This window comes from Corythoichthys intestinalis, chromosome 12, assembly GCF_030265065.1.
Source record: "Corythoichthys intestinalis isolate RoL2023-P3 chromosome 12, ASM3026506v1, whole genome shotgun sequence".
In the NCBI taxonomy this organism is placed as follows: domain Eukaryota; kingdom Metazoa; phylum Chordata; class Actinopteri; order Syngnathiformes; family Syngnathidae; genus Corythoichthys; species Corythoichthys intestinalis.
In genome coordinates, this window is record NC_080406.1 from 22,844,041 (window position 1) to 22,860,638 (window position 16,598).

The window sequence follows — 16,598 nt, forward strand, 5'->3', positions numbered from 1 at the left end:
GTCATACAGGTGGTGCAGTAGTAGAAACATTGGCATCCGCACAGTAGAACAACTCCATTCCATGTGAGCAGTCTTGAGGGTTGAGGCCTGTCATGGTCAAGCCAGTGATCATGACCAACACTCCGAGGACAATCAAGAAGGTGGGCATCAAGTTTTCACGGTGGTACCAGCGTCCGGAGGAGAGTTTGAGGAAGCATGCAGCTGGGAGGATGAATATAAGAGGGGTGGCGCTCAGAACACCCTGGTTGGTGGAGCAGAACACTATTAAAACAAATTTAAGAAATAAAGGTTTTAGAAAAAAAGTTGACTCACATTCAACTCCAAAACAATTCCCAGACAGTCATAAGCCAAGGATATCGCTGTACAAACTCCAACTATGATCGTAGTTATAAACATGTGCTCCAGTTTGGAAAGTTCCCGACCGCAAATGGAATTCGAAATCACCTGAGAAGAAGAGAATTGTGAAGTCACATGAATAGCAAGGAGATAAGTTTAAGGCTGATGAAAAAAGAGAAAGTTTTGGACTCTGAAAAAAAGTACTAGTGTCAAAAACTAGGCTCACCATGTCACTTTGTGTCCCACTAAATTTCTGAATTTACGCAGCATTTTTTTCTTCACATTAACTTAACTGTCTCAATATTATTTTTAAATGTTAAATCTAAAAGGGAACCTCAGACTTAAAGACTTGAAGTAACTTGTGGTGCATGTAATAAGCCACAATTGTTCTCTTTTACTAAAATATGTTATTAGAAACACATATATTATTGCCATTGATTTAAAAATCTATAATATCTCGTATATGTTTTGACCAATGGAAGGCGCCATGTTTTACATGCGCAATCTACGCTGGGGTGATGACGCGGTTGGCCTGAACTGGAAGAATAGCTGTGGTAGTTAGCAAGCTAGGCTAGTATGACAACTGCCATGATTTTGTCATATTCTGCTGCTGGTCTGATTGTGTTGTTACAGAGCTCTGGGATGAGTTCCCAACGGCGTACCTTCGTCCAATTCCAGCTCATTACCAGTGTTTGTAATCTTACTTTAAAAAAGTCATGAATTAAAGTTACAAATTACTTCTCCCAAAAAGTAATTGAGTTAGTAACTCAGTTACCTGATTGTAAGAGTAATTAGTTACTTGTCAAATTAACTGGTGTTACTTTTCATGTTTTTTTTTTAATTCCCCCAAAAAACCATAGGTCACACTATGTGAAGTTCAAAAGTTTTTTTGCACAATTAGACTTAGCCCAGTTCTTTACCCTAAGCTTTACTAGACTCAGGGGTATTGCGGACATTGCTAGATAGTAACCTTTGCTATGTTTGGAAGTCATTTAATGTTGTGAATCAACCGTTAAAGTTGTTAAAATTGCTCCCGTTATTGCATTAGTTCCCTTCTGTCTACTTTGGACATGTGAAAGTTTTGAAACTGTTTCATCTTTTAAAGATAGATTCAAGTCAAGATTTTGCCGATTTAGGAGTATTTTAGATGAAAAGTTACTTAGGTCCGCTAGGAAGGTTCTCTACAACAGAGCTTTCTTGAGAAGTGTACTGCTTTAAGATGGCAGCTGTTTACTAACGCCGGCGAGTCTATCATTTCGCATCTAGTTCTCTATACATGTGATATCTACCGTAGCATCATGTGGGCATAGTTTGTAGGCTATCGGCTTTGTCAGGTATTACTGGAGCCACCTTGCATCGCGTTTGCAGCGGCGTCATAACTCCCTTTCCCACTCCCGCTCTGCTTTCTCCGTGAGTCCGTGTCTCTCACTTTTCTCATGTCATTCAAACAATGTAGTAACGCATAGATGAGAAAAGTAATTAATTAGCTAACTAGCTAATTAGCTATTAGTTAACTCGCTACTGAAAAAAATAACGCCGTTAGTAACGCCATTATACTCTAACGCCGTTAGTAACAACACTGCTCATTACCAGTGTCTTTAAACCGATCCTAGACTGCTTGCCGAGATATTGACTTGCTACCATCTGAGAGTTTGTATATCCCTTCATTGCTAGTTGCATCATTGCCTTGTTTTCTTTTCATTTGTCTGCCTCTAACAGCGGTTTTCCCTCTTTTTTTCATTGACCCCGACCTAATGTCACAGACCCTTTTGGTGTCTCCCTTTTTTTTTGTTGTTTCCTTTGTATGTTCAATAAACCCTTTTATGAAATACCTATGTTATTGTTGTCTGCTTGCTGACTGAAGTGAGCCGCGTTTTCTAATTCCATGGTCAAGCCAGCCGCACTTTCTTTTCAGTTGCATTTACCTTTCAGGTTTTACCGCACAGAGACAGACAACACATGTGGGTCGTGATTGGTTTATAAAGAAAATCAGGACTCCAACGTCACGCGGAAGTATAGTCCTGTTGTGTACATGCTCGTCTGTCGCATGTGAAACATGGGTTGGAATCCCGCTGCACATCACCTTTCCGCTCGGGTTCAAATTTGAAGGGCAGAATCGATGACATGTTCAAGTAGCTAAAAAGTGACAACTGTTTTTTTGTTTTGTTTTGTTTTTGTTTTGACACTGTAGTAGCCCGGCAGCACCGCCCAGCGACGTCTCCACCCAGATGGCATTGCGTCGTCACAATCAAGGGTGTAGGTTTGGGCTCAACATCGGTAGAGATGATATAACAGCATAACATGCATGTACACTTTTTGCTGGGGACGGGACATTAATAAGACCAAACAGATTGGGTAAACGGGGGTCAGGGCTACATTTCTTACGAATATGAACCCAGTTGATTGATAGGCTAACTGATCATTGCAAAATAAATGTGTATTGAGTTATACCAGTCCTTTTCAATTATTTTCTGTTACGCCCCTCATAGGAAGACACTATCCGCTCATGCACTGGTCCTCATGGGAAACACAGTCTTTAAAAAACTACCGCTTTTGTCCACCAGCGTCGCTAAAATCGACCAAAACTGAAAAGTCTCAGTTCACTACATTTTTCACAGTTTAATTTAAGTTAACAGAAGAAAATACATACAAAAGTGGAGGACACTTCTCCCTAAGCAGCTTCCTACTCATGTTTTGCAGGTTAGCAAATTCACACAGTTTAATGTTATGCAAACTCTGATGCAGGTTGTAGCAAAATTTCAGCAGCAAAATTAGTGGTGTGTTCCCCACCTCCATAACATTGCCGTCTTTTTACATTACTTAAAGTGGCTGCTGCTGGCTGAAAAAAAAAAACTAATATCCCTCCCTCTATGTTGCATTTTCGTCGGGTCAGTGCGCGCGTGTGTGTGGGGGGGTCAAGTCATCAGCCAATCAAACGTGAGTTTGAGGGGGAAAAAATGAACTTGCACATTCAGCAAGTGAAAAAGGGGTAAATAAGTCTGAACATCAGGGGTGAAAGTGGGCAGGAACGGTCAGGAACGCAGTTCCGGTATAAGATTCAGGGCCAGAACGCAGTTCTGGTATAAGATTCAGGGCCGCAACGCTGTTCTGGAATACGGTGCTTTGATTCCGAAAATATGACGGCAACTTTCAAAACGCTATGTAAAAAAAAAAAAAATAAATACAAAGCTGCCGCACATGCATTTCATCTCCAAGAAGAAAACAATCTACCAACATCAGATTTACACACACAAGTGTTAATAACAAGCATAATAAAGCGCTTGAGTAGCGTAATACTTTTCCACCGATATTTATTATTGATTTTATTCCACAGACGGCATGGAGGTTTCCCCAGCTGCTGCAGTTATCGGAGTCTGACGATGACGAGTCACGTCAATGTGCGAATGCACGCAGGAAAGCAAAACGCCTGGACTCATTTATCTGTTCAATTGGCTGACATGCTCACATGTGATCACCAGAGATAGTTAGTTCTGATTGGTTCAAATGTGCATGTTTTCTGAAACAGCAAATAAAAAAAATACAAAAATTGGAAAAAAAAAAAAAAAAGGGCAATGCAACAGAAAACGGATCAAATCTTTAAGAGCAAGGAAAGAGTTAAGCTGGCTTATTCATCATATTTAGTTTTATTTGCTCTGATGGAGAGGTTCAGAACATCTTTCTGTCAATGTGCACTTTGGACTTATATTTGTTCATTTATGTTAGGCTACTTATTCATTCCCTTATTATTTAAAAAAGTCAATGTTTGCGCAATCTTCAAAATATATTCCATTTCACTCTGCACAATAAAAGTCATTTTTACTTATTTTTCCTGAATGTATGTTACTTATATCTTTATCATTGAAACAACACAACAAAAAGTAAATGCTTACATTATCTTCAATTCTAATATACATCCTTTGTTCTTAAGTAGTTCAAATTGAGATTTGGCATTTAGTAGGTGAGGAAATGAGGGGAAAATAAAAATTAGGAGCATAATGTTGGGGCTATAGCTGTTTTTGTTAACTTTTATTTTGCAAATCATTGAAAAAATACAATTTTGAATGAAAATCTGTTTTTGTATGCATTAAAGAAATAACTTACCAAAACAGTTTTCTTTCTTCTTCTTTGCATTTCAGTAGTTTTGACACCCACCCCCCACCCCCAAATATAAAAAAATGAAATAAAAAAAAATAAGGTTGCTTAAAAGTTGGTGGGGACAATTTGAGCATCCTGAAAAGTTGGTAGCGTTATGTCCCTACCGTCCCTATGCAAACCTACGCCCTTGGTCATCATCAACAATGACGACCTACTAGTTAAACTAATTTTACAAATTAAGACATTAAGAGGGATTTTAAGATCAAATAATCTAAATGTTTAAAAATAACGAAAGAGACTACGAATTCCTATGGAATATAGTATTTGTAAACTTTATATTAGTATTAGAAAAAGTGGATCTTACCTCTCGAGTGACAAAACACTCTAGTGGAAAAGTTGTTATGATGCTGAGGCCAAAACAGAAGCGAGCAAATGTTGCCAAATTATCATCTTTGCAGTAATTCTCAAATATGTCTCCTGGCCAAATGGAGACACAATTGTCTTTCAGTGTGTGATTGTGACAACAATAAAATTCACAAATGCTGATATTCATTCATACCTTGAGTGTATCCCGTAAAGGTGACATAGCCTGCCAACGCAAACACGGCGCTGATTATTAGCGCTGAGCCAACAGAGATGTGAGTGACCCGCGTCCAGTTGGTGAGTGTGGGTTGCTCCAGAGAGCCGTAGATCAGAAAGCTGTTGTGGTGGCAAATAAAGGCTGAGGAGAAACAGAGGAGCAGAACATCAGAACTATGTTAAGAAAAGTGAGGGTAATTTTGAGAACATTTTATTTCTCAATTTAGTCTTCACATTTTTACATGAATGTGCAGGCAGTTCATGCACATTTATGTAGTAAACGCGTCCCCCGATTTTGCGTTCATGTTGACCCGACTTAGCTTTTGCAATGTCCTGAATCAGTCTTACAGAACTGTGATACATACTTGCTGAAGTCTTTCGGGGATCATGCAAACAACGTTTGACATCTCATGTCTCGTTGATATTTTAATAATTATCTTACAAAGCATGCATTTCCTAAATGCAGACCTTGTGGTCTTCCAAAGAAAACCATTCCTGTGTCTGACCTCTTTGCAAAGACTTGTTTATTTGTTTCCCACATTTGATGTTTTACTATCAATCCATTTGTTTCATGAAAAGAATTTCTCCCGAGGCCCAAGTAATGATAACATACTTTACAATTTGAACAATTTGAATTTGAAAGAAATGCTTTGTAAGAAATGAACAGCTTTTTGTTATAATATTGTATTTTATAATCATTGACAAACCTCAACTTCAATGTAGCTTTAGGGTTGTAGGGTTTTTTATTTAATTTTTATTCAGACTTAGAAATCAGCCCTTACTTGGGGAAGGAAGGAAAATAAAACCATCAAATAAATCATTTCTCCCAGCCTAGTCAAGTGATAAAGAAAGTTATTAGGAAATATGTACTCAAATAAACAGACAGTATTCTAATGGACGGTTTCAGTCATTTCAAATTAACTTCTAATGTTTCATTCATGTACATTTTCAGCATTGTCCGCCAAACTCACCAAAAGACATGACACCGACTGCCTGAGCCGCATTCCACTTTGCAAAAAGCCAAGCGTCCTCCGTCGGGGAACTAGAAAAGAACTCAAATTTTTGTTGATTATTCCAACAAACCTGTATACAAGGTAGTGTTCAATTAAAATGAAAATACAAATTAAAGCCACTAATACATACATTTCAGGTCCTAAAGTTGCTGCTCTGATGATTACAATAACAAGAATGACAACAGTCAGTACTATTGACATGACTGAAACCTGGGGAAAGACATGGATGTTTTACAGGCAAAAATGACACTTGGATTCTGCCATAATGACACTCACCTTGCCAAGTTTCTCTATATTTCGATAAAGTGAGAGAGGCAACGTGCATAAGACTGTAGATATCACGATGACAAAATGGCGGTTGGCAACTATGTGATCTGGTCCAACTGCAGGAAGAAACCATTTTCAGCACTTTACATGTCGTGCCCTGGTTTGATATGGATAAACATGACTGAATATTGTAAGTTTACCTCCAGGAATTCTCTGAAACACTTTGGTCAGTGTGTCACCTGTTGTAATGTTGTAGCTGATCATAGCTTGGGATGAAAGCAGAACTTAAATAGGAGGTGCAACAAAATGGTGCCTACATGGTCTCACCTAAGTTATTCAGTCGTAAATCTTTTGTGTACGTATCACAGTGGTGCTCATACCAAACTTTAAGAATCAAAAATGATTGTTCTAAACTGTACTGTACTGTCACTGTATTTATTTATTTATTTATTTCCAAAAAAAAAAAAAAAAAAAGGTTGCTGTGGCAACTCATTGTGTGTAAGTGAGCAGCTTGAGCGGATTTGAGTGGACTCGCTCAATGAACCATTTAACCCTTTCTTGCCAAATGTATCACATTTGATACACTTAGAATTTCATGATTTTGAGACTAATTCAGAACTTTGAAATATCTTTCCTCAAAAAAAAAAAAATAATGGATGCAAGTCAACTCATGCATCTGCGGGTTCCATGAGAAAAAAAAAAAACAGGATTTAGCAAGGGTTATAGATAATAGAGCGCTTATTACACATTTTAATTTTTTTTTTCTTTTTTACAAATTTGGAAAAAAAAAAGGTTTCTTTAAGACCTTATTTTTCGAATTTTGTGATTTTCTGACAATTTCTTCATATTGCAGGCATTAGTTAATAAAGACAAGCATTTTTGTACTTTATTCTTGTTCAAAAATAATTCGGTGGGACAGTAACATGTTTAAAACATAGTTATTACACTTGAAGTGCTTAAAAACCATTTATTAAAACATGTTTGCAGATTTTTTTTTAACCATATTTTGGGGAAAAAAGTGAAAAAAACATGTCTTATATGTATTTCTTTCCAATGCTAAATCTGAATAAATACATTGAACACACAAAAGACTACATCGCGGTTTTTCACTGGCAGCGGGTTTTGGTCCCCATTAACCGTGAAAAACGAGGGATCACTGTATTATTATAAATACTCAAGACACACAGGTGTTCTGCCATTATTTGCTACGCGGCGAGACGTCCACATATGCTCAATGCGCTTGTGCAAGCATCCGCATGCATGCGCACATCGATTACAAGCCGCTGGTACTCGCTATTTTTGCTTTTATTGAGTTTTTTATTGCCTTTGAATTGCCTCAAAATACTTTTTGCATGTATTTCCCTCTCATACTTTTATCCATTGTGTTTTCTTGCGGTAGCTGTGTTGATGTGTTGGCCACATTAGTCACGTAGCGTATTTAAACCACCCTTATTTGATATAATTACATTTAAGTATTTTCTTAAGGGGTTTTTCAGTACGTTCTGCCTGTATACATGTAAACAAAACAAGTTGAAAGCGTACGGTAGTACTTTGGGTGTCAAATTGGCCTCGTGTTGACGTTTCGCCGATGTAGCACATTTTGGCAGAACACCGTGTCACATTGTGCCAATTCAGGCTTCTGTCACCATGACAACCGGTGGCAAATCTCAGATTTTGTTGGTGCTTAGCCTATGTTAAGTAGCTTTTAATTTTTTAAAGTGATGACAAACCAGTCCAGCAATATTTTGTGGACACTTGAGCAGACTGTGAAACTCTAATGAAAAATGAAAAAGCACTCAAAGCAATCCCTGGATAACGTAAACCAAAAAGTGTTTGACTCTAGCTTCCATTCGATAAGGAATATTTTGGCAGAACATCATATAAATATTGATATCACTTACCAATGAACGGATAGAGGAACTGCAGTGCTGATAAAATGAGTAATCCTGGAAATCCAAAGGTGTTTTGGACTAGCGCCTGATAGCTGTTGGCCCCTGACAGATTGCCTCCTTTGATGAGTAAGATGATTGTATAGTCTTCCATGACAAACAGAAGGACACTATCAGTCAAGGGCGCAGGTTTGCATAGGGATGGTAGGGACATAACACTACCAACTTTTAGATGCTCAAATGGTCCCCACCAACTTTTCAGCAAACTTATATGGATTATATAATGGGTTCAGTTACGTACAGTGCTGCTCGAAAGTTTGTGAACCCCACAGCGATGGTCAGATTTTTTGTAAAAAAAACTAAAATAACCTTATTAAATGTTAAGTTATACCCAAATCCACAATACTGACATTCCAAATAATGGACTGAAACAAAAGAAATAGTTATATTGTCATTCTTTATTTAACAAAAGTGGTTGATTTAAGAAAAACTCAGATATCATGTGTGCAAAAGTATGTGAACCCCTTCAGTTAATAGGATATTGCGCCTCCTTTTGCAGAGATTACCTCAACCAAACGGTTTCTGTAGTGACTAATCAGCCTCTCACATCTACTTTGGGGGATTTTTGCCCATTCTTCCTTGCAGAACGCAGTCAGTTGAGAGAGGTTTGATGGGCGTCTGGCATGAACTGCTCGCTTCAGGTCCCGTCACAGCATTTCAATGGGATTTAGGTCAGGACTTTGACTGGGCCAGTCCAGAACACGAATCTTCTTCTTTTTCAGCCATTCCTTGGTTGTATTGCTGGAATGCTTTGGATCATTATCATGTTGCATGATCCACCTTCTGCCAAGCTTTAACTTCAAAACAGATGGCGTCAGGTTATGTTCTAGGATTTGACAATATTCCTCAGAATTCATGATTCCCTGGACTATGTGGAGTTGTCCAGGTCCTGAGGATGAAAAGCAAGCCCAGATCTTGACATTCCCACCTCCATGCTTCACTGTTGGGAGAAGGTTCTTTTGGTGGTATGCAGTGTTGACTTTTCGCCAGACATGGCGGTTTTGGTTGTGACCAAACAGTTCAATTTTGCACCTACATCAGTTGATGAAAACTCTTTTTAATTTAGTCTCGACAACACAACGGTTAAAAAAACAAAAAAAAACTACTGAATTGATTGATTAGGAAATCAGGTTGAAATAATAGAAAATTCCAAAATGTTGAGGGGGTTCACAAACTTTTGAGCAGCACTGTATATAGGTAGTTTAGATTGTCTTCCCATATGTTGCAAGAAAGGTATTGACCCTACCATTATTAAGTGAATTATTTTCATTATGTTAAAACTTACATTTACCCCATTTCACTTGTTGAATGCGCCGGTCCATTTTTTTCCCCATCAAACACACGTTTGATTGGCTGATGACTTCACCCGCCCCTGACACACAGGCACGCTCGTACTCGAAAAGCCCCTATGTCGACAACATGCCGCCTCCTACGCCCCCTTCGAAGAGGAGGACAATTAGAAGTTTTTTTTTTTCGGCCAGCAGCAGCCACTGTAAGTAATTTCAAAAGATGCCAATGTTGTGGAGGTGGGAAAACACACCACTCTGTGCTACTGAAAGTCCAACCTGCATCAGAGTTGGCATTACATTAAACTGTGTGAACTTGCTAACCTGCAAAACTCAAGTAGGAAGCTGCTTAGAGAGAAGTGTCTTTCTGTCTGTGTTTTCTACTGTTAACGTTAATTAAACTGTGTGAAATGTAGCGAACTCTGTTGGAGACTGAAAAAAACAGATAAATGTGAGCAAGAAGCTGTTTAGAGAGGGAGGGGTGCTGCATAAACTCATAAGTTGCTCACACAACAATCATAATTAACTATGAACATTTAAAAAAAAAAAAATCTTGGGATGCTGCGAGCTACCCACTCTAGCGTTGCGCTCGACTGGTCGATTGTTATCGATGTAATGAGCACCCCTGATTAAGCCTATCAATTAATTAGGTTCATATTCGTGACAAATGTGGCCCTGACCCCCATTCACCCAATCTGTTTGGTCTTATTTATGTCCCTTGCTGAGCAAAAAGTGTACATGCAGGTTATGCTGTTACATTGTCCGTACAAATGTTGAGACAAAACCTACACCCTTGCTATCAATGTACCGTGAAACTTAAGAAAACTGTTACAATCACTCATTCTCGAAAATTTTACCTGATTCACAAATGAATGTTTCCAGCAGTAACACACTTGTAAGCAAACCTATTGAGATCAATTTATAGCCCCATTTTTTAAATAACTTGTTGCACTTTGTAAATATATGCATTAGCCACATAAAAAGAAAAATTAAGTTTCTTTTTTTAAAGTTTTTTTTCCTTTAATGTAGACATGTGCATTAAGAACTGAACATCTTGTACTGTAGAATCCCAACCAAATATGTAGGCTAACAATCTACTGTCATTTTAAAGTCGGCTCATAGACTTCATAACCTACGTAATGAAGTCTATGGTCAGCCACAGTGAAAAAAATCCATAAATTCAGTTAACCTCATATTTCTGATCACATTTGACAACTAAATAATGATTAATTCAAATTGAGCTAAGGCTCAATTCCACGCCTTCGGTCGAAAGACAAACTTTTTACTACCTGAGCATTGCCACACCTACTGTATTTTGAGTTATTTGTACTCAAATTGATCTTTTTAATAGTTTAACTGTTTGAGTTACTGTATTTTTTGGTTTTCTCTCACCATTTAACAGTGAGGACTGATAAATCTTATGTAAAGATTTAAATGAAAATGAATCCTCACCTGTGATATATGCCACAAAGATCAGGAGCAAAAGACCACAAGGGAGCCCTGCTTCATTTAATGCATACGGTAAACCTAAAAAAAAAAAAAAAAAAAGATGAAATCAATTAAACTGAGCTGAAAAAATAATTAGCAATCAAATAATATCATATAATATTAATCATATTTTGTTCTTCTTTTCTTTTGATTACTGTCACCGATTATTGGTACCTATGTATTGAATATTCAAAATAAACATGTTCAATAAACATGTTCAATCAATAATAACATCAACATGACAAGAAATTTAATCTTACAATACAAACAAGCCTCTGCAGCGCAGTTTTATTAATTGTTCTGTGGTTCTCGGGCTAATTTCAGTTTAAAAGTTTGTAACTACTTTGAAAAAGTGGGGCAAATCACCTTTGCTTTAGTCAAGTTCTTTAAAATTTTAACCACAAAGGCACATTACCAGAATGTGTGCAAACATCAAATCCCAGTCAGCCCTGAACTAGGGTCAAAAAGGTCGTGTGACCCAATCGTGTTTCAGGGCATTTTGGCTCTGAAAGAGTTAAGGTTGCCCAAAAAGGAGCTGGTCATATGATCAAGAGCTGTTACCGCTGCATAGCAAAACACTAAATGCTTCGCAAACTTTTATTTTCCACTATATTTATATGCTATTATAAAAACATACAGAGAAAACATTTTAGAAATCACACCAAACAGAAATGTACTTTAGTGGGAAAGTTTAGAAATAAAATTTTAAGCTTACCTATAACACCAGATCCAATGATAGAATTGACAAAATTGAAGCAGGCAGATATCATGGAAAATCTTGCTTCCTCTCTGGGTTTTTGTGTGGAAATTAAAGAGATTTCTTGTTCATCGCTTACCTGGAAGGTAAGGATAAAAAAGCCGTGGTTAAAGCAGAACTAAATTGACCATCTTGCGTTGTATTCAAGCCTACCTCTTGAGCCATTAGGAACACCTGCTAGTCCGTGATGATGCTTTGTTTCTTGTCTGAATAAAATGTCACGCTCATTCTGAGAAAACTTCCCTTTTAACGACACTCCAGTTTTATAACTGCTCAACAACGCCCTCAGCAGGTTGCCAGAGGAGGCCAAGTATTAAAGGGGGCAACAGGATGTCACCTCCCAGGCGTCGCATTTAGTGACCTTTTACCGCTTGCATGGAAATCTGGCATTAAATGATTAATAAGGTAAGAATAATGTAGATTTGACAAGCGCCTGTTCAAGCTCAGAAAAGGGAAATAATTGGATCAATGAAAGGACCAATTAGACAAAGGGCAAGTGTTTTCTGCTGAGAAAATTATGTGAATGCTGAGAGGATCAAGCATTCATATTAACATTATTCTGCAAATAAAAATGCAAAATACAATAACAGCATAGTTGAAGATTTGCAAAGATAATCTCTTGCATATACATCCCTGTTAAGAAATACAACATACAGTATGCTGTTACCAACAACGAATTACGAATCGGCTGGATTTGTTGTGTTTTGGTAATGCTTTGCTGCTCCAGAAACCAGCATATGATGCAGGGATAAGAAGCATTGACATTAAACATTTTGCGTTGACTTGAAAGCAGAAAATTCAGTTTAGGAGTTCGTGCATCAACACATACTCACAGGCATTTATTCTTTATTCTGTATGTAAAACCAATTCATTTTGCTGCACTTGATTGTTTTCATTAATATCACACACACCATTCAATGTCATATTTCATAATAAAATTGGAGATTTTATAATACAGGGTTAGTAAGTGGTAATTCTTTGGTCGGGAAAAAACGTTGGACACATAAAATAATGAAATTTGCATGTACAAATTAGAACACTATGTGCCTTATACTGGCACAATAAAAGTTGAGAAACTCTCTTCTAGATGAATAATGTTTAAAATGTGGTATAAGTAGCCAATCACTATGGTAAAATCAATTAATTAAACGTTCAAAATGTGTATTATACACCTCTTTTAACGGACCACATACATTATACTCCACAGGGGGGCTTCGGCAAGGGGCGGTGAGACAGGCGGCTGGGAAGAACTTACAAGCGGCGGTCCCACTGCCCTAAACCGGGCTCTCCTTGCCTGGTATAGACCCCAATCACGTGACGTCACAACTCCGCCCCCCCGACTGGTGCCGCCATATTGTCCATCAGCTCATCGTGTTTACATATTACCGCTACGTACATTCCTCCTATTACTGCGTGTTTTTCTGCTTGTCTAAGGAATCACTGCCTAGTAAACGAACCCAAAAACCTTCCTGACAATCGTTAACATTGATTAATCAAAATGGTGAAGGCATGTGTGGCGGTTGGTTGCAGTAACAGAGAAGATAAACAGTCATTTTAGTAGTTGCTGTGTGCCCATTGTTAAAAGGGCAAATCTCTAAAGCAGCACGGTTTGTTTATCTAGGTCCATGATGCGTTTGTGTTGACAGCCGTGAGACAGCGGCGAAAACATCAATATGATGCCAACACGATCGCAGACATCATCAGACGGAGACTACGAAGCTCGTCGCCACGGTCGCACAGCAAGAGGGTGAGCGCAACAACAGGTGTTGTGCCGAAAAATAGCCGCCCTGCGTGAAATGTCCCCCCTGACGGGAGCGCCCACACAGAAACGACTTTCTTGTACCGTGAATATGTATTATTTTACTCTGCTTGAACTAATAAATGTCATACCTGTGTGATTGTGATTGGGATATGGTCGTGAAAACCTGTAGACTAATACATTTCTGTTCAAAGATGGTTATGTGGCCCAGTCCACGATTTTTTACTAAAATACAGTATAAATATTTTGTGTAATTTAATTATTTAAAACTGATCTTACAGTCGTAAATCCATACATAACTGTAATGCGTCCATGAAAACATTTGATGTTTTCATGTCAATAAAGCGTTATAAATACGCGCTCCCGTCAGGGGGGACATTTCACGCGGGGCAGCTATTTTTCGGGACACCGGCCCGTTGCCGATCAAGTTTCATTTTACAATTATGCCAACGGTGACGCTCAGCTGACCAAATGAGCTCTGACGCACGGGACGGGACCGGACGGGAGGAAACATCGGTTTGGGCATCAAATATGGATCTGGCAACTGGATCGACCGAAGCTTTTCCAAATAACAGCTTTTATGCAACTCATCCAATGAGTTTACAGCGTCATCGTTTATCAGCGACAGGCAGACGTGACGTTGTTAAAGCGACAAGTAATTAGCGTGAGCGGAGAATGGAGACATTTATTCCCCATGGCTAGCGCGAGCCATGTTGACTGTTGTCAATGACTTGTGTCGATGTGTTTTGGTCATTTAAAACGGATTTTACCGCGGATTGGAACATATTCTCAGCTCTCCCGTTCGCCATCTGTGTTGTTGTAGAGACGACTTTCGGCGCGCAAGAGTGACGTTACTCGTTAAGAACACATCACGCAAATAAACGAATCTGATTGGACGGTTGATTTTGTACTTGTTCGAGAGGCCGTTAATGGGCTGGGTCCCAGACTATTTCAAACAGTGTTTGAAAAATACAGGGAGAATTGTCTGGCGGTGCCAGGCAAGGGCTCTCCTGTTTTAACACTGCACTACCCTCCCCACACAATCCCATCACGGTGCTGGATAATGGCTGCCAGCCAGGGACCTGGCAGCCACAGTAATAGGGCGGTAGGTGGGTCCCACACTTTTTCTCTATAGTGTGGCTCCTGGGGCGTGGCCTCCTCTCTGCGTGGGTGGGGGGGTATCGCCTGCTCCGGGTGGGGATCCTGCCCTGCCCTGGGCTTAGTGGGCCGTGGGGTCCCGCGGTGTGCCGTGTCAGTTAGGGGGCTGCGGCAGTGGCTCGTGGGCCTGGTGGGTGGGCGTGGGGGTTGGTGGCGCATCCCCTCATCCCATCCCTGAAGACCGGTTGTTGGGGACGCGGATGGCCCGGGGGACCTCCCTGGATCCCGGGGGGATGACAGTGGCCCCCTTGCTAGGCTGTGGGACGGGGGCCGCACTACCCCCCCCCCCCCCCCCCCGATTGACTGGGGAAGGGCTGTGGCCCTGGGGCAGCTCCCACACAGCATTTCCACTCATCTACAGGACTATCACATGTCTGATAGGATTCACGCAAGACTAGGTGCAATTAGACACACTCAAGTAGAATTACCCGGTGTCAAGATTGACGATCAGGCAGCATAGAATAGGATGCCAACATACTCATACTCACAAGAGATTCACACAAATACTGGGTTCTACACCTCACATGGCTGATTTGTGTACACTCCACCCCTCACAATCACTTATCTTTCTGACCCCCCACCCCCCTTTCTCCTTGGTCATCAGCCCCCCCACATGGTGTTAACCGGAAAAAATCCACTAACGATAGCACCAATATATTCATAGTTAGTGTAGGCGTTCAATGTAATTCTTGTTGTTGTTTGTGCTTCTCTCTCTCCTCCCTTTTCTTCTGTCCCCTCATAACCCCGTTCTGTTCCCTGCTTTCTCCTAATAAATGAGGCACGAGGAATGATCACAATGTGAGTATGTCATACTCCCATGTGATACATTAAAACTGTTCAGACCAACAACGATACTCAGATATATATATATATATATATATATATATATATATATATATATATATATATATATATATATATATATATATATATATATATATATATATATATATATATATATATATACACACACACACATACTATTTTTATTTATTTTTTTATTGTTTTTACTATTTTTACTTCACAAGTAGATTTACATTGCCTGCCGCTCAAATTTCCAGTTACGGGCCATAGTGGCCTGATTGTAACTTTTCAGTGCAGTTATACTGCCTAAGTGTATAATTTAAATTCAACTTCTAAATGTTTAAAGTTACTGGGAATAATGGAAGTACCATAGGCAATTCTAGTGTAGAATGGCAATATCAAATACACTTTTTGGAGTCAAAACTTGCCTCACTTTGGTTAGAACTTGTGCCTAGATTTGTGTGTGTGGAGGGGGCGTACGTAGTGTAGAAAAAATGGTTTATGATAAAACTGAGAATCACTGTCCTAGTATTTTTTATTTCTTTTGTATCACCAAATGTAACCACCAGATGGCAACAGACCACCTGGTGACGTCCTTCAGTAAAGAACCGCCGAACGTGCAAAAAAAGCACAGCCAAAGCGCTCGTTGTGCAACAAATGTCAACTTTTTAGACTTTAGACTTTGTTTTCTTGCCACCTACCCCTCCAAAGTGACACTTTTTAGGCGAAAAAACGAGTATTCCTACTCCTACATAACAAAATTATATTACAAAATAAAAACAATTACAAATTCTTGTCTTACTCATGTCCATATTTTCAATCAAATCAAATTGTATAGCATTCAAGCATGACAAAACATTCCGATCAGTTTCAGACAGTAATCTAGTTGAACCCAACGCGAGATGAGTCGTGCTGGAGTCGCTGCCCTCTTCTGGTACCCAGGAAGCTGAGGTCCACCAGTCAGACAGTCGCACAGAGGGCGGATGAGAGGCTCTCTCTGGCGAGCTCCATTTTTTTTTTTTTTTCTTTTTTTTTTTTTTTTTTTTTTAATAAGCTCTTTCATCTTGGAAGTCATTAGAGGCAAGCTTGCTACCTACCACTAACACG

The 16,598-nt window shown here is 39.2% G+C and overlaps 1 protein-coding gene across 1 annotated transcript; it reads right to left on the reverse strand.

Moving 5' to 3' along the window:
• Position 1: 1 nt before the first annotated feature.
• On the reverse strand, positions 2–8,333 carry slc38a11 (solute carrier family 38 member 11). The gene is made up of 7 exons (XM_057851717.1): positions 8,192–8,333; positions 6,491–6,556; positions 6,300–6,406; positions 6,154–6,233; positions 5,982–6,052; positions 4,991–5,152; positions 2–261 (listed from the first exon to the last, which is right to left on the reverse strand). The coding sequence occupies exons 1-7, from the start codon at positions 8,331–8,333 to the stop codon at positions 2–4; spliced, it is 888 nt and encodes a 295-aa protein (XP_057707700.1).
• Between the last annotated feature and the right edge of the window lie 8,265 nt (positions 8,334–16,598).